At 38.6% G+C, this 25,022-nt stretch overlaps 1 protein-coding gene across 1 annotated transcript; it reads right to left on the bottom strand.

Annotated features, from left to right (window-relative positions):
- Nucleotides 1–1,681: 1,681 nt before the first annotated feature.
- Nucleotides 1,682–24,321, bottom strand: prpf4bb (pre-mRNA processing factor 4Bb). The gene is made up of 15 exons (XM_077244322.1): nucleotides 24,196–24,321; nucleotides 22,180–23,433; nucleotides 21,302–21,457; nucleotides 21,032–21,190; nucleotides 17,177–17,258; nucleotides 16,871–17,081; nucleotides 16,634–16,707; nucleotides 16,448–16,538; nucleotides 16,175–16,322; nucleotides 11,474–11,611; nucleotides 7,097–7,250; nucleotides 6,891–7,005; nucleotides 6,644–6,795; nucleotides 3,247–3,333; nucleotides 1,682–3,142 (listed from the first exon to the last, which is right to left on the bottom strand). The coding sequence occupies exons 1-15, from the start codon at nucleotides 24,240–24,242 to the stop codon at nucleotides 2,939–2,941; spliced, it is 3,072 nt and encodes a 1,023-aa protein (XP_077100437.1). The 5' UTR covers nucleotides 24,243–24,321; the 3' UTR covers nucleotides 1,682–2,938.
- Between the last annotated feature and the right edge of the window lie 701 nt (nucleotides 24,322–25,022).

Raw genomic sequence — 25,022 nt, 5'->3', positions numbered from 1 at the left:
GCCAATTGAGCCGCGCCCGGGCACGGTTCGGAGCACTCACACTAGTCAAACGAACCGCGCTTTGGTGGTCAAACGCACTCGGGCACGGTTCAAACTGGCTAGTGTGAGTACACCCTAAGTGTGATGAAATGACTTAAAATTTGTTCGATTATTTTTATTATTATGATTGGGGAATCTGAATGATAAAAAGGGGGGAATTGTTGTAGAAATTTTAATAGTCATTGATCCCAAACAGGTATAAGAGAAAGAACCTATTCAATGTATAAAAGTATATGTGTGTACGTGCTTGTGCGTGACGTTTCAGGAACATATGGGACAGGACTGACTGGGTGCGTATAAAAATTCCAGTTCATGTGCCAAAAGGACATCCTAGATTCTCAAAGCCTTTGAAAATTGTACATCAACTTGGTCCATGCACTTACCAGTTATCAGATGGGAAAAATTGGCATGCATCTCATCTCTCTCCAGCTTGTGCACCTATGGAAAATGTCATTGAGAGTGAACTGGTGTCCTTGCCCCTCCAGTCTGTTCCGTCCTCTACTGTGTTGCCTAAAGATGAACTTGCCTAACCAAATTGCTTCTCCATCTGTTCCTGTAAGGTCTTCATCATGAGTGAAACGCCCTCCGCGTTGGTTACATGATTATGTCACTTAGTACAAAAGACATTGATTACCTTGTGCTGAATGAGAAAGTAATTCTAGTTCTAATTTGTCTGGTTACAGAATGTAGAATATATTGTTAAACTAATTGAGTTGGATGTAGATATTGTATAAGTTTTGCCTATTGCACCAACTATGTATTTTGGGTGGAATTTACAGTTTTGAGTAAAGGGGGAATGTTGTGTTTATGTACTTGTCAGGAGATGGCGCTGTAGTTCACATGATGTTACCTATAAAAGGTGTAGAGTAATAATGGAAGTGAGTGCACCTGCTGCCTAATCATGTAACTGCCGGCAGTGTGAATTATTTGTGGGTTTGAATAAACCTTAAAGAAGTAAGAAACTTTCTTGTCATGATTACCTGAACTCAGACATAACAATATGTTGCAGGCATAGGCTATATTGTGTTCTCAGATAAGTCAAATATATGTATAGATATGTCATGCTATTTAAAATATAACATATATGGCCATATATTACATTTTTATATGGGTAAAAAGTACAAAATATATTTCAGGGCTAGTGGAGTTGGTAACTAATAATAGTAATAAATGTGTAAAGTTGCATAAAATGGAAATGCTCAATAAAATAAGAAAAAACTACCTCAAATGTGTATTTAATGATTGGATTAACTGTTATCTGTGCTGTTGTCCAGTAACTCCAGTTGGAATTTTCACACCAAAATGGCGGCTGCGCTACCGAAGCTGTTACAAAAAACGTATCAGAGTTTCGCCTCTTGTTCTTCTATACTCTTTGCCTACATTATAAATATTATTACAACTTGTAGTAGTTGGTTTCAATACCTCAATCTGTATTTGTCAGCTAAACCTTGTGGGCGAGTTGGTAGATCAGGAATTCCGAGGGTAGGAGGCAGATTTTTTTTTGCAGGTTTCCGCCTAGAAATCCAAATGACTGCATTAGGGAGTCAAAAAAGATGCCAGAGCACTCTCAAGAGGCCAAAGATAACAAAAGCTGCAGCTGACTAACAGGTTACACATTAGTTAAAACATCATAATGCATCAGAAAATTTAAACTTTTTATTACTAAAATAACACTCAAGGTGTCATTTCCTTCACAATCCTATCTTTCGAGTTTATGCCCCCCCCAAAAAAACTCATAGAAAAAACAAAAAAAACACGTTTTACATAGCAAAAACTGTTAAGTATTTACATTGTGAAAAAAAAAAAACGAAAAAAAAAAAAAGATCATCAGTTTGTCAGGACCCGTCTGTGAGAGGCTTTCTATTATGGTTCAATTCAGTCACAAAAGGGAGGCACTTCATATCAGATAACCTTTACATTAGGGACTTAGAAAACAAACATTTTAATCTCTAACAGGTGCATAAATACTGGTACACTGAAGTTGCAAGCCCCACAAACCCCAGAGATAATAGTAATGAGTTTGCTGATGGACACCATTAGAAACCTTTCAACCAAAAAGTAGATCTTTCAAATTAAAATAAGACCTTTGGAGTTTTTGGAAATAGTGAATTGAGGTAAATTGGCCATTTAGCTGACTGTCTAAAAGTGACAGCTTATTCACTTACTAAGATTTAATTTGATTTTATGAATAATTTAATTTACAAGAACAATCTCCCAATAAGACAGGCTTGTAAAGTCAATAAAATGAAACAAGAATAGATCACACAAGAAATTCAGTACCACTTTGAGGTAAATGTACTACACCAAAACCAATATTTTAAACAACCGCAAGTGTTAAACTATTGCGTATCGTTTTCAAAAGGAAGGAGACTGTATGAAGTTACTAACCAGCAAAAGTTCTGATCACCTGGTGAATCTGCAGTTAGTGTCAACCGTGTACTGATTAGATAAAAGGAATTTAAACTGAAGCCACTGGTTTAATCGGTCAACAAAAGGGGCACATTTGGATTATAATCTGCTAATGTCAAAAACAATGGGTATTTTTGAATACCCCTCTGATGTGCTTGCCTAGCCATTTCTCACATTCAATATCTGAACAACTCAACTAACCTTTTAAATGCTGCACTCTGCACAGTTCGGTCACTTTTGAAGTTAAATAAGACAAAATCCGATATCTGCTAAACATGCCTCTCTTTCTCAGTGAATGACAATGTGTGCATATGTACAATAAAAACAAGATCATTCTGAGAGATTCGAATCAAATGACTGGGCAAAAGAAAAATCACTAGAAAAACATGAATAAAAATAGAAAGTTTAAATTCTTGTGATGGTTCTGAACATTCTGAGTTGGAGTCTGTTGGCTCAGTCCTGGAACAAAGAATGGTCAAAGGTGAACGGGTCATATCTTCTCCTGAATGAAAGGGTGCTGCAGGGCCTGGTTGATGCTGATGCGTTTAGCAGGGTCCAGCATCAGAGTCCCATCCAACAGATCCTTCAGCTGCATGACCTTCTTCCTTTGATCCTCAGGTAACCTCTGACCTCCGATCATGTCCGCAAGTAGGTCTTTAGTGGGGTTAATAGTGCTCATCACAGTTACCTTCTCCTGACAGATCAAAAGAAAGTGCAAGAGAAAGAGAAGGGTAAGAAACAGGAATTAAATTAAGAGTAAATTAGAAAAATCAATACATGCGAGATCTGAGAACATACCCTTTCAGTCACTTTGTCTACCTCGATGTACAGGAAGTTCAGGTTCTGGTCAAAATGTTGGTCTTTGAACAGGCCTTTCCGAATCATCTACACACAAATGAAAAATAAAACACCATGTAAGATACTTAAATACAATAATAAAGCGAAAAAGTAAAATTTTATCAAAAGGTATAATATGGGACTTTTTTGTTCAAAATTAATTAAAATACTGAAACCTGTTATAATTGTTTATATTTTAGACCTGTCGGAATGGTTTTCATTGGAAACTGTGTACATTCATCACTCACCAGTGCATGTCTCATATCCGTAAATAGAAAAAAGTTCCTGTTTTGATGCATTTATGGTGTGGCAGTCGCATAGATTACCGTATTTTCCAGACTATAAGTCGCACTTTTTTTCATACCTTGGCTGGTCCTGCGACTTATAGTCAGGTGCGACTTATATATCAAAATTACCAAGATTTACTCGTCACAGGATCGCTGACGGCCCCGGATTATTATTTGCGAGTTTTTGATGTATTTGTGGTATGACGTGAATGCATCATTTGCCGAAATTGGGGGTGACATTACCGTCTACAGCCACGAGAGAGCGCTCTATGCGCTCTAGACTACAGCTAGTTTTACCGCTGAAAAAATTAACTGAAACAACTGATATTAACTGAAATATTAGACTGAACATTCAACAAAATTCAAACAAAATGCCCCCAAAAAGAAAATCATATTCTGCAGATTACAAACTGCAGGTAATAAAATATGCAGCCGAAAACGGTAATCGAGCAGCAGAAAGAAAGTTTGGAGTGAATGAGAAACTTGTGAGGGACTGGCGAAAAGCAGAGGTTACTCTAACTGAAATGAAGAAAACAAAGAAAGCGAATCGCGGGCTGAAAGCAAGATGGCCAGAGCTGGAGGAACGAGTCCACAGATGGGTGCTTGAACAACGCGCTGCCGGGAGAGGCTTGTCAACGGTGCAGTTGCGTCTCCACGCCCTGGTAGTTGCTAAGGAGATGAATATAAGTGACTTTGCAGGCGGACCTTCTTGGCGTTACCGCTTCATGGAACGCAACCGCCTCTCTATCAGAGCACGGACAACGTTGTGTCAGAAACTGCCAGCAGACTTCCAAGCTAAGATCGACAGTTTCCGTGAGTTTGTTGAAAAGCAGGTAACTGAACACAACGTGTCACCGGATCATATAATCAACATGGACGAGGTCCCCCTCACATTTGACATCCCCATGGGCCGAAGTGTCGCAGAGAAAGGGCAGAAAAGTGTGAATATAGTGACAACTGGTCATGAGAAATCACACTTCACAGTGGTGCTGGCATGTTGTGGAGATGGATCGAAATTACCACCGATGGTCATTTTCAAACGGAAAACCATACCCAAAGACGAATCTCCCCCCACAGTTGTCGTGGCCGTGAATGAGAAAGGGTGGATGAATCAAGAAATGATGAACATTTGGCTTACAAAGTGCTACAGTAAGCGTCCTGATGGCTTCTTTAAAACACGCAAAGCCCTGCTTGTGATGGACAGTATGCGAGCGCACATAACGCCACAATTCAAAGATAAAATAAAAACTTGCAACTCCATACCTGTCATCATCCCTGGAGGCTTAACCAAAGTACTCCAGCCACTCGACATCTCGGTGAACCGGAGCTTTAAGGCAGTCTTGCGTCGCCTGTGGGAGGAGTGGATGGTGGATGGAGAGCACAGCTTCACGGCAACCGGGAGGATGCGACATGCAACTTTCCAGCAAGTCCTTGGATGGGTCGACACTGCATGGACTGCAGTGACAACCGAAACCATCCTGTCGGGATTCAGAAAGGCTGGAATAACCGGAACTGATGCCGAGTCTGACGACAGCCCCGCAGAAGAGGGGACGGCGCTTCATCTTCCTCCGGAAATAGCGGAGTTGTTCAGAAGCGACACGGAGGATGAAGAATTCAACGGGTTCAGTGATGTGGAATAAGATCGCGGGAGCTTGGTGAAATTGCTTTACCGATAACTGTTGGACTCGCTGTCTTATGTTATTTTATTTTATTTTATCCTATTCAGCCTCTCAGGTATGTTCTTTATGCTATTGTGTAGCTAACTGTTGATGTGTTACGTTAACAACATACCGGACACATATTCAGCCTGTTGTTCTTTGTGCTATTGTGTGTAGCTGAATAACTTAAATGCCTTCTGTTTTAATGAATTAAAGTCTGTTTAAATAACTTTTTCTTGGTCTTGGATTTTGTTAAATAAATTTCTAAATAAATGCGACTTATAGTCCAGTGCGACTTATATATGTTTTTTTCCTCGTCATGACGCATTTTTGGGCTGATGCGACTTATACTCCGGAGCGACTTATAGTCCGGAAAATACGGTAGTTGTCACAACGAGTGAGAAAGGATGACATGGAGCTGCTAAATCTCGAAACCTCCAGGGAATCACTGACATGACAAAGCTTGCAATAAAACGAGAATCAAAACTGGTTTGCCTTTTCAGAGATGGCGAGAGCTGAGGGATTTGGAAAGCTGTTAAAGCATTTTTGAGATGACGTTTTCATTACTCAACAGGCGAGTAAGGTATTTTTTTGTGCAGATAAACTGCTATATGTAGCTCATTTTAAAACTATCTATTTTGAAGGGTCATTTCATTATGGTTGTAGCGCTGTACTGGAATTTATTTCCAAGGAAGTACCTCATATTATTTCTTTCCCTGCCAGTGTTTTTAAAAAAACAATGTTGCTAACCAGAACGAACATAGCCTCTGCTTTTAAACAAAGAAAAATTTTATCTAGCTTTATACATTGTTTTTTTTAATTTTTTTATTAACACTTTAATGTGGGCAAGTCTAAAAAAAAATATTTAAAAAAGCAGCAACATTTTGAACAAAAAGCTGAGAAAAATCTTATTTTTAGCACCAAAAGACTACGTTTGGATTGGATTCAGAACAATGATCAAAACATAGATGGAGTAAATCGCTTCCATCAACACCCCCAAAGCTTGCAGAGTCCAATACCCCTTCCTGGGTAGACATTTCATTCGGTAACATTAGGAAGTTTCGATTTATATGCGGTTTAATGTTAAATCATGTTATTTTGTGCTTCCATCACTTGTTTCTGCTTCCCATGTGTTTTGATCTGTCCTAGATTCGGTACTCTTTCAGGAGATGAGTAATAGTGCCTCCTAACGTATAACAATGAAAACATGGATTGCCGGAAAATTCCGTCAATGGAGAGGAAACAGTTAATGGGTAGACAGTAATGTCTACAGTTACTTAACTAGTTTAGATGGAAAGCATCTCAAGCTAAGGCTAGTAGTGAATGTTTTATGAGCAGTAGGATAATCTCTCTCTATTTTTTTATAGTTATGAAAAAGAACCCATGTGGATTCTCAGTGTAAATTTCCAGTACCTTGTTTGGCATCTTGCCCTTTACATCCATGGCCAGTTTCAGCATGTGGTTGTTGGATCCACCAGGGAAAAGGATCTTACCTGCATACAGCTCATACAGGGTACAGCCGACTGACCACATATCAATACCATAATCATATGGTTTACCAATGACTAGGGAGGAAGAGAGAAGTTAGATCCCATTACTAGGCCCACATAGAAATGGTTCACATGTTCTGCTGTAATCACACAATTACAGTGCAACTTACCGATTTCAGGTGCCCTATAGAATCTGCTGACTAGGTAGGGAGTGATTTCATTGTCGGCAACATGGGATGCAGAGCCGAAATCACAGAGTTTAAGAATTGTCTTTGACTCGTTCACCTGCAGACAGAGAGTTGAGTGAGTGAATGAGTAAATGAACGAATGAATGAATGAGGTCTTTGGAGTCAGGGGCCATATAAATGATGCTAACCAGTATGTTGTCTGGTTTGATGTCAGCATGGAGGATGTTGCAGCGTTTCAGTAGTTTGAGGGCCAGAAAGAGCTGCTGACTGTAGGAACGCACTGCCTTGATGTGTAGCCCCACGTCTTTACCATACTTTTTTAGCACTTCCCGCAGATTCATACTGTGAGACACAAATATGGCAAAATACAGCTGAGAATAATCTTTGCATTATCTTTGAGATTATTAGTTACGCATTACATGTTAATGACCTTATCTAGTGCTGGGCATGGAAGGAGAGCTCGATTGCTTACAGAGAGGCTTTAAAAGCTGCTAGATCTGCTTATTTTTCAACCCTATTAGAAGAAAATAAACAAACCTAGGTATTTATCTGAAAAAGTGGCTAAACTAACGAAAAATAAAGCTTCAAGCCCAGAAGTTTCCAAGAAACACAGCAGTAATGACTTCATAAACTTCTTCACTTATAAGATCGATAATATCAGGGACAAAATTATAACTATGCAACCGTCTACTACAGTATCGCATCAGGGAGTGCATTGTAGTCTCCCTGAGGAAAAATTTGATTAATTTGTTGCTATAGGAGAAGAAGAATTTTGCAAAATCGTTAACTCATCTAAATCGACAACTTGTATGTTAGACCCTATTCCGACTAAACTATTGAAAGAGATGCTTCCAGAGGTCATAGATCCTCTTCTCAATATCATTAATTCGTCTTTGTCTCTAGGATACGTACCAAAACCCTTTGGCTATGATTAAACCGCTTGTTAAAAAAACGCAACTTGATCCTACAGAATTAGTCAATTACAGGCCGATCTCGAATTTGCCTTTTCTGTCAAAGATATTAGAAAAGGCAGTATCCTCACAACTGTGTTCCTTTCTTGAAGGAAATGCTATCTGCGAGGATTTTCACTCCAGATTTAGACCGTACCATAGTACCAAGACTGCTCTCATTAAAGTCACAAATGATTTGCTCTTATCATCCGATCGTGGTTGTATCTCTCTATTAGTCTCTACTAGTTTGTAGCAGTAAATGAAGAGATGTCTTATCGGTCAAAAGTTCAGTGTGGCGTACCACAAGGCTCAGTACTAGGACCGCTACTGTTCACTCTGTACATGCTAACGTTAGGAGATATCATTAGGAAACATGGAATTAGTTTTCACTGTTATGCTGATGATACTCGGCTCTATATTTCCTCAAAACCTAACGAAACTTACCAATTCACAAAATTAACGGAATGCATAGCAGATATAAAAAATTGGATGAATAGTAATTTCCTTCTACTAAATTCTGAAAAAACTGAGATTCTAATTATTGGACAAAAAACTTCCACACGCAATAACCTAGAATACTGTTTAACACTTGATGGTTGCTCTGTCAAGTCTTCATCGTCAGTTAGGAACCTGGGTGTGCTCTTTGATACCAATCTCTCATTAGAAAGTCACGTGTCTAGTATCTGTAAAAGCTTATTTTTCCATCTTAAACATATATCAAAATTACGTTGTATGCTCTCATAGACAAATGCGGAACAATTAGTTAATGCGTTCATGACATGAAGGCTAGAGTATTGTAATGCTCTACTGGGTGGTTGGCCCTGCAAGCTTAATAAACAAACTACAGCTGGTCCAAGACGCAGCCGCTAGAGTTCTTACCAGAACCAGGAAGTATGACCTTATTAGCCCGGTTCTGGCTCCCTATTAAACATCGTATACATTTTAAAATATTACTGATTACTTACAAAGCACTAAATGGTTTAGCTCCGCAGTACTTGAGCGAGCTCTTAACCCATTATAGTCCTTCACGTCTATTGCGATCTCAAAATTCTGGCCAGTTGATAATACCTAGAATATCAAAATCGACTGCTGGCAGTAAATCCGACTAAACTACTGAAAGAGATGCTTCCAGAAGTCATAGATCCTCTTCTTCACATCATTAATTCATCTTTGTCTCTAGGATACGTTCCAAAAACCTTTAAGCTGGCTATGATTAAACCGCTTGTTAAAAAACGCAACTTGATCCTACAGAATTAGTCAGCTACAGGCCGATCTCAAATCTACCTTTTCTGTCAAAGATACTAGAAAAGGCAGTATCCTCACAACTGTGTTTCTTTCTTAAAAGAAATGGTATCTGCAAGGATTTCCAGTCAGGATTTAGACCGCACCATAGCACTGAGACAGCTCTAATTAGAGTCACAAATGATTTGCTCTTATCATCCGATCGTGGTTGTATCTCTCTATTAGTGTTACTTGATCTTAGTGCTGCATTTGACACCATTGACCACAACATTCTCTTAAATAAGACTAGAAAACTATGCTGGCATTAGTGGAATTGCATTAGCATGGTTTAAATCATATTTATCTGACCGCTATCAGTTTGTAGCAGTAAATGAAGAGACGTCTTATCGATCACACGTTCAGTATGGCGTACCACAAGGCTCAGTACTAGGGCCGCTGCTGTTCACTCTGTACATGCTACCTTTAGGAGATATCATTAGGAAACATGGAATTAGCTTTCACTGTTATGCTGATGATACTCAGCTCTATATTTCTTCCAAACCTAACGAAACTCACCAATTCACAAAATTATTGGAATGCATAGTTGATATCAAAAATTGGATGACTAGTAATTTCCTACTACTAAATTCTGAAAAAACAGAGATTCTAATTATTGGACAAAAAACTTCCACATGTAATAACCTAGAATACCGTCTAACACTTGATGGCTGCTCTGGTAAGTCTTCGTCGTCAGTTAGAAACCTGGGTGTGCTCTTTGATACCAATCTTTCATTTGAAAGTCACGTGTCTAGTGTCTGTAAAACCGCATTTTTCCATCTTAAAAATATATCTAAATTACGTCATATGCTCTCATTGACAAATGCGGAACAACTAGTTCATGCGTTCATGACATCAAGGCTAGATTATTGTAATGCTCTACTGGGTGGTTGCCCTGCACGCTTAATAAACAAACTACAGCTAGTTCAAAACGCAGCCGCTAGAGTTCTTACCAGAACCAGGAAGTACGACCATATTAACCCGGTTCTGTCAACACTGCATTGGCTCCCTATTAAACATCGTATAAATTTTAAAATATTGCTTATTACTTACAAAGCACTAAATGGTTTAGCTCCCCAGTACTTGAGCGAGCTCTTAACGCATTATAGTCCTTCACATCTATTGCGATCTCAATCATATGTTTGTCTCAATTATATGTTTATCTCTGTAAAGCTGCTTTGAAACAATCAACATTGTTAAAAGCGCTATACAAATGAGGATGACTTGACTTGACTAAATCCTTTTCCTATTTAGCACCAAAACTTTGGAACAATCTTCCTAACATTGTCCGGGAAGCAGACACAGTCTGTCAGTTCAAATCTAGACTAAAAACACATCTCTTTGGCTTAGCATACACATAACACATTATAGATTGCTATAATTCAATGTTAGGCTGCAAAGTTTAGATCAGCCGGAACCGGGAACACTTCCCATAAATCCTGATGTACTTTGTACATCATAAGAAGGATGTCGTCTACGCTAATATTAGTCTCTGTTTATCCCGAGGTTTACCGCAGTCCGCCGGATCCAGGCCATATCCAGATCTGATGAAGGAGCATCACATGTAGGGCTGTCGCGGTGAAGGAATTTTCCATGCAGTAATTTTGAGTTGCTCAATAGCGCGATATGCGGTTTTACCGCCATTTATTTATTTATATTTATTTGTTGCTATGTAAATACGTGTTATGATGTGGTCAGCATACACAAAACAATGTAACCAATGTAACCGAAACTAAACAGCGTCTCTGCGCATTGAAAGACTTTCACTCAGCGTGCAGTTGTTACGCCAACGGACTGTCTTTGAGTGAGTCATTAAACCGTTCATTCAACGAAAACGTTCAAAAAAGCTGATTCCTTAAATGATGGATGTAATGAAACAAGGTGTTAATTATTGTTTAACATTGAGCTCCACTTTTCAAGGCTCAGCTGGCCAGCAATGCTTCACTTTTGGTCAAAGCTGAAGCAATGCTTCACTTAATAGAGACCAATGGCATTGATTCAATGCGTGACTCGCTGCTTTCCCCCCACGGCTTCCTTGCGCTGTGCAATGCTGACCAGCGCTGACGCCATTCATGGTAAATGTCCTTACACGTTAAAAGGATAATAGCCTACGACAAATATTTCGCTTTCCTTGGAAACGGCAACCTTTTCACGAATATATTCTTTTTTTTTTTCAGAATTCGTTGATGAATAGAAAGTTCAAATTTAAAATACAAATCAATTAAATATACTGCATCCTTACCAACTTTCTAATGTGATGTATTGAGGAGACTCACACAGATATTTGTCAATTTCCACAACACTTTCCCATACATGCACACATGGAATATGAAGTACCTGAGAGGTTCAAACACCAAACAGAGATGCTGTTTGTGGTAAAAGTGTCTGAAGAGACGCAAACAATGAAATTTATCGTCAGGATCTGCATCATTCAGCTTCTTCAGAAACTCAAGTTCCTTCAGTCCCGTCTTCTGCCTGTAATCAGACAACAAATGAAACTATTGAATACAAACCGTTTTCTGAGCCAGAACTACACTGACTGAACTAAACAAACAAACAAAAAAGTACATAAACTTAACATTTAGGTTAAAATGAAAGCTTTTGTGATGCATCACTTAATTATTTGGATTAAAATTGATTAATTATTTTAATTAAACCAATTTTGGCTGAGAAACTTCCCCAAAAATATTATTTTAAGTCATTATGTTGGATGAGAAAAGCGTTGAATAGACATTACAAAAAGTAGCTTTAGAAATAAATATTTTGATTCAACATAGAATTTATTACACACACTTTGGCTACAATGTGGCCATAACATTTTTTTTTAGTTCAGAAGCTGCATCTGAAGTTACATATAGGTATATTTACAAAGACTGTTTAATGCAGCTCAGAGGTGGCATGAATGTGAATAAAACAAAAATAAATTAAAAAAATGAAACGATACTAGTGCTGGGCGGTATGACCAAAAATGTATATCACGATATTTTTCAAAATTATACTGGTTTCACGGTATCCACCTTATTCTGCTCTAAACAATGGGCGCCGCCATGACGACGACTCCGGTTGCCTACTTCCGGTTCGTACTGTATTAGCATTGAGAGAATGAGTTCAGGCTCTACATGTGCTGTTGTTGGTTGTTTTAACAATTCAAAGAAGATAAAAAACTTTTTAGAAACTGGGTGCTTTGAGCATAAGATAAAAAGGAGAGAATGCTTATGTCCGGTTCGTATCAGCTACATTCAATACCAGAGAGTAGACGTTTTTGGTTAGCTGCACTAAAACTGAAGCATCCAACGAAAAAGGTGTAATACGTTACCAGTAGGGATGGGCATTTCAAGCAAAAATAATATTCGAAGATCGCTGGGTATTATGCAATTAATATTCGAGAATCGCACCCCTCCATCACATCACGCACACATGCATGTAAAAGCTATAGGCTATACACACCTGAGCACATGAGCAAAGCGGAGCAGTGTGACGCTTGAATATAAGTTAAACAAAAAAAAACTAAACATACGTTTTATATTTAAGTTTAACTATGTTTTTAAAAAAAAATTATTTCATCTATGTTGATTATATGAAAAGGGAACCGCATAAGATGAGTCAGATATGATCATAAGATGCCCAATATATCAGAAAACATTTGAAATGGCTCAGACATGATTTTGACCACTTATTAAGTTTTGTTTTGTAGAAAGCCTTTCTTTAAAGTGAATTTCGTTTAGTATAAATTGTATCTTCATTTTTATCAATGTTTTATCAACAAATTGCCTGGAATAATAAATAAGCACAAATAGTAGATACAGGACACGGAGGCGCCGGCGCGTGAACTGGAGCGTGTCTTATTAATTAACGAAACTCAGCGTTGCCTCACATACATAAGTAAATCTATAGAAAGCTTGAAATGTGTACTTTTAAACAAAATAATTAAAAACGAGCAGAAATGGGCTTCTCTCTGCTTATGTATAGGTTAATTCGTATGAAGTGTGCATTTCTCTCTATAGGCGCGTTCACTTCTGCGAAGATCGCGAGTCAGCATCAAATTTATCTTTGCAGTCGACAATTACAGAAAACACTAGTTATTAATTAACAATTCAAATGTTTAATGCATAATCATTACTTTTGCCGTTTTTTTTTGTGGCAAGCTTATGCGTGCGTTGAGATGCAGAATAGGCAATATATTACAAAAACGCTCATTATGGTTTAGCATTCTCTCCCATATAGTATACATAACTTCCAACCCTACTTCAGTCGTGCACGGGCAGGGCCAGCCCTACTTATTTCACATATTTTCTAACCTGTACATCACTGCGACGTTCTGAGCAAGCGGCGCTTAATCTTCATAAAGCTTCGAACCGGAAAAGGACAACCGGCTTCCGGTTCAATCCCGCTATGAATCATGGGTAAATTCGCTAACCAGGAAAAAGGTGGATATAGCGGTAAAAAAATTTCCCAACCATGACTGGGTGTTAACAACATTTTCTACTGATTGAGAGAGGAAATACTGCAGTAGATTGACTTAGAATGCCCTATTTTACTGTCATGAGTGAATATTGTAGAAAAATTGAACACTAGGATTAATACAGGTTTGCAAGGCCCCTCAAAATTATGCTGTTCGCGCTTAGGCGCTTTAGGAATGGCAGATATAGCGGTTTCCCTGGTAACGGCTGTACACAGAATCTGTATCAGAATTTTTCTGTATCAGAAAAGATAAAGATGAATTAAATTGAAATAATATCAAAACTTTTCTAAAACAGTCAGGACAGTCAGTTCCCTTCAAAGAGACATTCATATAAAAACACCCGCGCCACATTTTGACTTTGAAACGTGCAGTGCTCATGTTTATTCCACGATGTCAAAACCTTGTGGAAAATCTATTTGTGCCGGGCAGTGTTGATACTGTGAACCAATGTACGGGAAATATAGATTAATATTTGAGAGCTATCATTTATAGTTTAACTTTTCCATCTTCACCGTCACACTTAACACATCCAGCTGTGCCCTCACCACAGTGTCACAAAACGTTGTTTAAGCAACATACACTGGTATTGCGGTATATTAAAAAATCATATAACAAAAATAAACAACGGTATTTGGAATGAACCAGTATACCGCCCAGCACTAAATATTAAACTAAAACCACCAGTAAGTGGTGGCAAGTCACTGTCTTAAGTGAGTCATTCATTCAAACTGATTCATTCACATGGCTGATTCATTTAGGAACAAAGAAAGTATGTCATTTTCATGAATGGGTCACTGAATCAATGGTTCAAAACATGAATTCATTCAGAAATGAAACCGCGCTGTGTTACTTGGAAAAGCACAACAGTTCTGAATTGATTGAACTTTTACCACGGTATACGGTATTATCAAGATATCTTAATTGCACAAGAGAAACGGATGGATTGGGGTGGATGTAAAAAATAAACAACTTGGTGAAAACAATAGGTAAACAATTTTATTAAGTTTAGTGACAACATGTTACAATGTTTACATTGTACAATGACTGGTAGGCTACTGTTTGTATTATTGCTTAACACAATTTTCACGATTTCAGTTTGGATACATATTAGGTAGGCTACAGTAGATAGCCTACATGTTAATTTTTCTCAAGAAAACAAATCTCACATAATGCTGTAAACGTACACAGAGCCCTATCAGCTGGTATTATTAAAGGTTAAAAAACTAAATATAATGAGGTTTTCATTATAACAACAATTATGTAATGACACAAGTAAAAATAAATATGTAATATATTGCACATATTTAGCAAAATACTCCTCTATAGCCATTTTTTTCTAGTCAACTAACGTGGTGGTCATGGCTTCAATGGCTTTCCTGAAGTAAATATAACGTGCTGTGACAATATTGTTCCCCTGCAGTTTTATTGACCTCTTTCTGTGGTTGAAAAACACTGATTGATCGATATTATGTATGAGGCATATATACCTTTCGGTAAGTTGTACTGTATCTTTAAATAAAAAGTAACAGATGATCTGTTTACTTGTGAATGTGACGTGACAGATCGCTGTAGCGCCATCATTTCAAGCGCCAAAACGGTATTTATTGTCTGAATTTCGTAATACAATGGACAGAACCTGAGAGCTGAGAATTTTTTTCATATCAAAAGTAACCTGCTTTTTCTAGTCTGTCTGTGTCAGTGTCCTCTTTGCTCCGCGATTTTTCTCTGCGTGAAAAAATGGATGTGTGGCGTGAGAGCGTGTGAAAAGTGTCAATTGCATGAGTCTTGGCATCCCTGACTTTTAGAAGGGGGATAAATCGTCGGCAGCGTTCCTCCTTCCGCCATGCTTCTTATCCATGGGAGGATTGTTTACACTTAGACTAGAGTGCACACTGCTCCGGATGCATACAGTGCTTATACATGTGGGGATTATTTACATCAGAGTGCGCACGTGCTTTGCGCAGCATATACGCTGCTGTTATATAAGCAGCATATACGCTGCTGTTATATAAGCAGCATATACGCTGCTGTTATATAAGCAGCATATACGCTGCTGTTATATAAGCAGCATATACGCTGCTGTTATATAAGCAGCATATACGCTGCTGTTATATAAGCAGCATATACGCTGCTGTTATATAAGCAGCATATACGCTGCTGTTATATAAGCAGCATATACGCTGCTACGTGTTTTTTAAGCCGTTTATGGAGAATAAGCTAATGCACGTTCTAAAAATCTAAATTCGGATCTATTATTTTTGACTGTATTTTGAAGTGCCGGCGATAACAATATCATGCATATTCATTACCGCGATTTATCGCATTACCGAATACCGGCACATGTCTATTTGCAATTGTGCAAATATATTTTTTGCCCTCATATCTTGAATTTTAGTGGTATTTTTATGCATTCTAATAGACTTCATACAGTCAGTCATTGCCCTGCATCATGTTTGTAACTAAACTGGATGCAATGGGCCGGGGCGGGGCAGGCTGAGTGTTCAATCGACAGACCTAGTTAAATTATAAAAGAACATAAAGTCACAGAGATGGTCATTGTTTAGTAGGATACTTACATGAGCTCATTGTTTCGGATGATCTTTACTGCCACCTCCTGGCCAGCCCGGGCAGTGTCTCTAGCTCTGACCACATTACTGAACACACCCTGTCCAGTGTACCCATACACTTCATACCGCTTTTCCAGTATCTCACCAATGTTCACACCTTAAAAGAGTTGTTTTTAATGATTCATTTTTGCATTTAAAATACATTTCCTTTGGAAAAGAAGCAAAGCTTAAAAGGATTTAAAAGGTTTTTTAAAATGGATTTAAAGACTTAAATAGGCTTACGGTAGTATCCTTCTGCATCAGTCCAGTTGTCCCTGAGGTTGGGGTTCTCCTTAAAGTCTTTTCCAATGCCTGCAGCCCTGAGTCTGGCACTCTGTGGATGGGAGAGACACAGAAGTCAGATCTCTCAAAGTAACCAACTGGTAACTGGTTTTATCTAATGTCAGCAGAAAAATTAAACAAGTTTACATCAAAATCTGCAGCAAACATGTCATCTGACTCAGTGAACATGTCAGGCGCCGAGGGCTTCTTTGGGTTGGCTCCTGCATAAAATACAATAGTTAGTCATGCATTGGCTTATAGGTTGTTTGTCATTATGAGAAAGACCACCTAGATTAAAAATTGTCCCTTCAATCTGAAACATTTCCTGAAAACTGTTCAAGCAAGAACCCTGCTAATGTGCCAACTTCAGCCAGAGTACACCACCTTCTTTCTCCTGAGTGATGAGGTTGTGCTTGGCCTTGATGCTGGCCTCAAAAGTGTTAACATTCTCCCGCTCGTATTCCTTCACGTCGGCCGCCACCCGTTCTAGGATGTCATCAGGGGAGGGTGAACGGCTGCGGGTGCTACTCTGAGGACTGCTGGGTTCTGACGCCATGGAGCCCATATTACTGTCCTCATTTACCGATTTATATTTCTATATCAAAACAGAACAGTTTTATAATAAAAAAAAATATATCTCTCAATAGAAGGAAGTTACTGTGCCTCAGGATGACTGTTGTATTGTGTTACCTGTACGATTGCAAGCCGCTGCTGTCGTCGCTGCTCAATCAGAGCCTCTTCATCCTCCTCTTCTGCATCAAAATCTTCCATCCTAAACATATTTACATCCAGGCGACTTTAATTTCACCATGTAAACAAGATGACTCCATGACAGTGTAGAGCACTGCTGCACACTTCTGAGAAAATATTAGCTGCATTAAATAACCATATCTCAAAAAATGGTTTGAGCAAAAAATTGAGCATTCACTACAACTATTGTGTTACCAAGGATGCATTTTAAATAGAATAAAATTAAAATAAAAACAGTAATTGTTCATTTAAAATAGCTTTTTAATTACTTAAATTAACTTTTCTATTTGTGAATTTTAAATGCATTGTGATTGCAAAGCTGAATTTTCAGCAGTCTTTAATGTCACATGATCCTTCAGAAATCATTCTAATATGCTTATTAGGTGCTCAAGAAACATTATTATTATTAAGGTTGAAAACTGTTGTGCCGTTTAAAAAGGACCTTACACTTTTTTTTTACATTTTCTTTAATGTTGCTGTTTGAGCATGAAAAAAGCCTGCAAGTTACAAAGAAATAGGTCCACTCCAAAGGGAATTAGTTTCTATATGAGTAAGCAGTATCAGTGAAGTCCCTGAAATGCCTGGATTGTAGTCTGGACATTTTCCTCCATGAATGTACACATCACAATATTGATTGTGATCAAAATTATGATCACAATCATAATTGTCACATGCAAAATATGTCATGTGATATATGAGAATTTTAGGTTTCTGTGTTATCACCCCCCACCTCCACAATGGTTTCATAGAGGCACTGGAAGAATCATTCATAAAACGCATTAAACTTTAGTTTACAAAGACGTGAAACTCACCAAGTGGTCAGGGGTGTTTACTGATATGCTCACACAAAAATCGCTGCAAAAGATGCTTTCCAACAGGTGTTTTACCATTCGTTGTAAAACTGTTCCTATTTTTCCAAACGCCTCACAACCGGACATTCTTCCGTTGAGAGCTTGAATAGACACTCCAGCCCAGTTGGTGGCGATAATGCACCTTTGCCAATGTTTGGATAGCGTAGCCTACGATACCACGACTGGAAGACTACAGAAAGAATACAAACAACCCCATTTCCGTTGGCGGAGTAATAACGTGTTCACAGAACATCCAATTCAAGTCAATGGAGTTCGACAAAAACTACGATAAAACCTGCTGGAAAGCATTTTTTGCAGCGATTTGTGTGTTAGCATATCAGTGAACACCCCAGACCACTCGGTGAGTTTCACGTCTTTGTAAACTAAAGTTTAATGCGTTTTATGAATGATTTTTCCAGTGCCCCTATGATAAACAGCGAGTGAGAGGCAAATTGAGTATTCTTTTGCTGCTTCTTGTGCTTGAATGGTTTAAAATGCGTACACAGGAATCAATAAGCAGAATCTAAATATTAATTTTATAACAGTATGTGATTTTTTTTTACTTTTAGTATATGAATATGTTAGACTTAAGGTTATGAATAAGCTGGTGTGTTCCAGACCAATGACAACATTTTTATTTAGGAGAAATAAGCATTCAAAACTTACAGTCCTTCACTTCCGCTAAAATGGATCACGGATTTTTATGACGACACCATGGACTTCAGCTTTGAAGACTAAAATTTTACTGTTTAATGTTATTTTTTAGGACTATTTTTCTTTTTTCATTTTCATAATTTCATAATGCATTTTTTTAAGTCAGAGTATGTTGTACATAAGTACTGAACAGAAATATGGGATGAGCTATATTTGATTAGAGGTATGTGTGCAATGTAACACGTTCACTGCGCAGAGATGATCCGATGATAATACATTAAATGTGTACATGTTCTTTACAAGGAAAGGAATGTTTCAACTGATGCAATGTACCACTAATGTATACACAGAGGGATAGTGGATTGAACTGTGTAAGCATGAGGTATACATTCAATTTCTAAACATAAGGCTAAAGCAACATGTTTTTCTACCTTACAAGGAAGTTGTAAGTTCCAGAGTGATGTATATAAGTTCAATCCTTACTGTACCACCCCAGAGAAGCATAAAGGCATGACAGGGTGAGAGGAAGGAGAAATAGAGGAAGGAGAAATAGAGGCATGAGGGGGTGAGAGGAAAGAGAAACGTAGAGATGAGGGGGTGAGGGAGGAGAAACCATTTACAGCTGGCATGATGGGGTGAGAGGATAGAGAAATGGTGAACAGAGAAATCTGGAATGAAGACCTCACCTATAGCCTTATTCTTATATGCCTGTTTCTCTCTGTCTGACACATGATACATAATAAATAGAGATCTCTTGGCAAAGTAACTGGTGTAGCTTCTGTGATTCAACAATAATGGTGAAAGCAAGATTTTCAAATCTACAAGCTTCTCATCACATCTTCTGTCCAATCAAATGCTCTCTAGAATCTAAATGACTCAATGATTCATTTATTAAGACAGTCACTTGTCGCCACCTATTGATTTATTGTTTAAAGGTATCATTGATTTTATTTTTTTATTTTTTTAAACATTAATTTCATATTTTTTAGGTTGTAATTTTGCAGTGTAAATTAATTTAATGGATAACAGCCCTTTTTATTAAAACTGAATTTGATCAAATGTAAGACTTTGACAAAACATATTTAGTAAGGTTTAATAAATTGTCCTTTATAAAAGGTAAATAACGCCCTGGTGACCCCCTACAACAAATCACTTTGTAAACATGTCACCTTTTTCACCACTTGTGAGTTTGCAGGTCTGTTTAATAGTTCAAAAAGTAATCATAAACACTAATAAACGCTGCTTTATCAGAAAAGATTAAGAAAAATTTAAATTGAAATAACATCAAATCTTTTCTAAAGACCGTCAGTTCACTTCAGATACATTCATATAAAACTTTGTAACGTGCAGTGCTCACGTGACATTCAACATTGAGTAACAATTGACATTCAACGATGTCAATGCCAAACACAAATAGATTTTCCAAAAGACTGTGTTGATATTGTGAACACTGTAATATATTTTGACAGCTTTCAATTATAGTTTAACCCAGGGGCGGTTCTAAGGTCAGTGGATATTCTGGGCTTTAGCCCAAACTAAAATTGGGTATTTTTATTTTATTTAAAGGAATTAATTATAAAAGCAATTAAAGGGAATAAAGAAAAATAAAGGCTTATTGTATTAGTGAAATAGTTTAAACTATTTGCAAATAATATTTTATTTTTAAGTATGCATACATTCTCTCTACATGAATCAAGGAAATGTTAGCCTATTTCCAATTTTAAAAAATCTGCCCCTGGTTTAACTTATCTATCTTCAATGCCACACTTCGTAACACAGCTGTGCCCTAATCACAGGGCAACAGTGAAAGCGACCGTCTCAAACAATGCCGATGGTTGTTAAAGGGACATACACCATATTGCGGTATATTAAAAATTAATTTCATAACAAAAATAAACATCGGTATTCAGTATTAACGGGTATACCACCCAGCACTAGTTCGGTTGCTCGGGTTTTATTCACACAACATAGCTTCCATTATGCGGTCAAGTACCGCTCTGCTTGCAGTCTGTGAGGCAAACTGAACGCTATTGGCTATTTGAAAAGGGGGAGGAGCCATTCAATATGTCCCACCTTAGCTTCCTGTTTCAGAGGAAATTGCGTCAACGTATCATACAAAGCTGACACACGCAGCGGTTCCAAGGCACTACAGTAGGCCTTTAAGTGTCCGATACCAGAATTGGAATCGACTTTCGATTCCCAACCCTACAACTCTGTTTTTCATTTTGCTTTTGATTCAACTGATTCAAACTTTTTTTTGACATGCCTTGAAAATAATACCATTACTCACACTTCTTCAGAGGAGGAGTCTTGGTCTGCTTTCATACCCTCTGACAGACTGCCTTTGAACTTGTCTTCATCTCGGCCCCGCCTCTTCCTCCTCCTCTCACGATCTCTCGAGGTGGATCGTCGTAGTCTGGAACGGAAAAACCGATCCCTATCAGCAGACCTGCCAAAACAGAACAGTACATTACACAATTATCTTACAGCACTACCAGACTGGACTGGGTTTCACTGACAAAAACTACAGTTCATGATAGTATTTCTCACAGTATCTCACCTGCGTCTTAGGGGTGATCGACTTCGCCTTCTGGGGGAGGATCGAGAGTGTCGCCGTGGTGATGCAGACCTACGTCTGAGTGGTGAGCGGCTCACTCTGTGCCGAGCTGGACTTGTTTCCCGTGATCTCCCAAGTCCATCCACACGAGGGCGCTTCCTAAGAGACATTTAAACATTTGCCAGATCAGTTATATTATAATAGGTCGCAAACAGGAGTAATGAGTATACATATAAAACACCAATTCACCTTAAATATTCAAATCTTAATGTCTATTATTCTGACCCTAGTTAAGTAATAACAACTTAAAGACGTGTATGAATTTTACTTTAACCCCAGTCTCTTTCAGTGTGGACTGTACCTTTTAATAGTGTACAAGAAATTTTAGAAACTGCCTAGAACCAAACAATTAGGTTCCCTCAATGGTACAATCTACTCAACAGAGAGATTCCCAGTGACTGGCAAGTCCTTCACCTTGATATCAAACCTAAAAATAGCTCTGATCAGGGTTTAACAGCGATCTGGATCTGTGGTTTGTCTCAATTGCAACGGAATTGCTTTTCATAAAATATCTTATGTGAAGACAAATTAGGTATTAAAAAATCATTGATTTATTTGATTAATATGATTAATAACTGTGATTATATGTTCAACCATTATAGTGCAGCCCTAGTACGACTGACTTTCTTCAGTGTAACACAAAAGATGTTCCAAACAACATTGAACCCTTACTGACATTCTATCACAGTTTTTCAAAAGATCTTCTTTTGTATCCCACAGAAGAAAGTGATGTCTGGAACAATATGAGGGTAAGTAAATTATGACAAAATGTTATTTTTTTGGGGTTTTTTCCCCTTTATAGAAGGTGTGCTGATGCCTACCTGGAAGGGGAATCTCTCCGGCGCTCATTTGAGCGGCTTCGTGCTCTTCGAGTGGCTGGCGATCTGTTCCTAGATGGTGAGTGGCTCAGTTTGGAGCTCCGGTCAGCAGAACCTGAGGGGGGCTGCAGAGCAGAGTTGGACTGGCGGTCCCTGTGGCGAGGGGAGGAACTGCGTCGGCGTTGAGGGCTGAGAGCTCGGCGTAGATGAGGCGACCGATTCTCTTTCCCAGAGGAGGTGTCTTTGGATGGAGACTTTCCTGGCCTCTTTTCTCTGTCAGTCTCCGATCGACCTACCCGGGCATCTTTAGAACGAGATCGTCTATCTTGCGACCGGCTCTTGCGCCCTCGTGAGCCTGATCTCTGCCTGACTTGTTCCCGCTTATCTTCTGTACGGGGAGGAGAGCGTCGATCGGAATGCCCCTTCTGGTCTGGTTTTCTCTCTGCAGAGCATCTCCTCGTAGATGGGGACTGGGACCTTCTTCCGCGCTCCCTGGATTTGTCCCTGCTCCGGGAGCATTTTTTCTCTTTGGACTTGCTATGCTCCTTAACGGTCTCTTTCGCACTTTTGGTCGTTCGTTCAACCTTAGTGTCCCTCCCAGCTCTCTCTCGGGAACGACTGCGTCGTTTAGTGCTTGGTTTGTTGGTGTCTGTTGAGTCCCGTCTGGATCTACCCCCCCTGCTAATCTGGTCTTTAGGTGAGCGGGTTCTGCCCCCACTACCTCTTTGCCGTTGCTCCCCATTACGGGTCCTCTGCCCCTCTCCATCCTCTTCAGAGCCAGAATTGTAACCCTGTAGAATTAGGCCCATTCCTGACTGAACTTTCCCCTCCATCAGCTGGCTGTCCAGCTCAGCTTTAATCAGTGCTCTTTGTTTCTCCAGATCTTCAAGAAGCGCCTTGTCATCCAGGGCAGCATTGCCCAGTGAAGGGGAGCCATCCTCGGCCCTCCCCTTGATGGCCCCAGACGGCAAGGAGGACGGCTCCTCTTTGCGCCTGTGCTTCTTATGTTTGTGTCTATGTTTTCGTTTGCGATCCTTATCTTCCTCAGACGCATGTTTGTGTTTTTTGTGCTTGCTACGGTGCTTGTGTTTCTTTTTCTTGTGTTTGCTGCCGCTGCTGCTGTGACGTTTAGGACCGCTTTCTTGCTTCTCCCCATTCACCTCCGCTTCCTCCTCACCCTCCTCTTCATCCTCTCCAGACATGTCACCATTTACATCCTCATTCCCGCTCTTCTCTGGACTCTCCAACTCCTCTGACCTGTATATATGAACAACACAAACATATTAACAGGCAGAATCAGTCAATCTTAAATGTAAAAAGAAACAAGGGTCAGTCATTTAAGCACGATTTCAGTTTTTCCTTGTAATAGTCATTTTAAACACAATGTTTCTTTAAATGCACTTTTCTATTGCGCTTATTATATTTCGGCACCAAACAACATGCTGAGGTTTTGTTATGTTTCGTCAAGGCAACACAGTGTTCTTCACAAGGACACAAATGCTGAGCATATAACTACCCAGCAAATGTATATAACGTTAAATAGGTATGTTAATGTGCTTAGAAATAGGGACTGGTGATAAATTATATTACATTAACGGTTTAACTGACAGTAATTTTGTAAATACGGAGAGATAACTAACAAACGGAGCATGTTGATCATATCAAGACTGCGGATAGGATACCTTACGAAATAAGCTAACGTTACCCATATAAACACTTAAATTCAAAGGACGTGGTAGAACTAGGTGGTAGGATGTGGTAACGTTAGGCTTTTAAAACTGAGAACTTCACCGAACCAACCGAAGTAATTTTAAACAAATTAATCTTGAAAACTACTGCTTGAGAGAATTTAGCACTAGCATGCTAACACTAGCCGGATATGAAAACAGATATCAAAACCCTCATAGTTCACTATGAGAAAAACCCAACCCAAACAAAATCTGTCACTTTTCTCTGAACACCCTCATCTAAGCTCTAAAATGCGTTGTTGGTGGGGTTAAACTACGCACGTGCTCTTACCCGTTATTCAGCCTCTTGCCCTGTAAATCCATTTCCACGTCGGCCATTTTGTTTCAACAGCGGCCCGCTGTGTTATTCTTCTGTAGTGCGATTATGAGGAGGAGCAGAGCGCAGAGGAGCGCTTGTGCTCCCTAGTGTCTGCATTAACAACTGCAGATCATTTATATGAATTTATAACAGGAAATGTATTCCTGTAAAAATGGTACAACAAATAATTAACCGTTGCTTTACTTGGCTATTTAATTTTTAAATGGTCCTGCTGTGTTACAAAAAGTACAAATATTCCATGTAGTATCAATTAATATGAGGCTACAAAAGATGCATTCATAATAATTATAATTATTAAATAATTAACGAAATTTGATTTGAAATAGTGTAAAATGTATATCTCATGTTTATAGATCTGTTAGATCTTTTCCCCCACGCACCTTGTTGATCATGTGAAGCTGAACAATTACACACAATTTCCAGAGTAGGCTATATCATGTTATACTGAATTGCACTATGCAAAATAACATAACTTTCAGAACAACATGGATTGCAATGTCAGTCCAAGATTGTATTTTTGTTTGCATTTGCAGCTTGTGAATGAAAGATGCATATAAATCTGGATTTTTCATTAAAAAAAAAAGCTTTCATTAGGTTCCTCTGATCAAGATTCTCCTCAGAATGATACTTTATTGCACTGCACATGGATGTTAGAACTGTTGTGAAGCATTAACTCATGAGCTCATTGGCATTTAGAAACTATTGCCAAAAGTAAAAACCTGAAAGCTATGAAAACTAAACAGCTATTTGACAAGTACAAGCTGTTTTTGTAAAAAGTC

This window comes from Siphateles boraxobius, unplaced genomic scaffold, assembly GCF_051911475.1.
Source record: "Siphateles boraxobius isolate OS27281-9 unplaced genomic scaffold, OSU_SipBor_1 26, whole genome shotgun sequence".
Lineage (NCBI taxonomy): Eukaryota > Metazoa > Chordata > Actinopteri > Cypriniformes > Leuciscidae > Siphateles > Siphateles boraxobius.
The sequence above is the reverse complement of the archived record's forward strand: the minus strand, read 5'-3'. Positions and strand labels throughout refer to the sequence as shown.

Coding starts and splice junctions, on each gene's coding strand:
- prpf4bb (XM_077244322.1), bottom strand. CDS start 24,242: ATGGCCGACGTGGAAATGGATTTACAGGGCAAGAGGCTGAATAACGG. Junction 23,434..24,195: donor GGCAAGAGGCTGAATAACGG/GTAAGAGCACGT, acceptor TCATATATACAG/GTCAGAGGAGTTGGAGAGTC. Junction 16,708..16,870: donor CATCACTCAGGAGAAAGAAG/GTGGTGTACTCT, acceptor TATTTTATGCAG/GAGCCAACCCAAAGAAGCCC.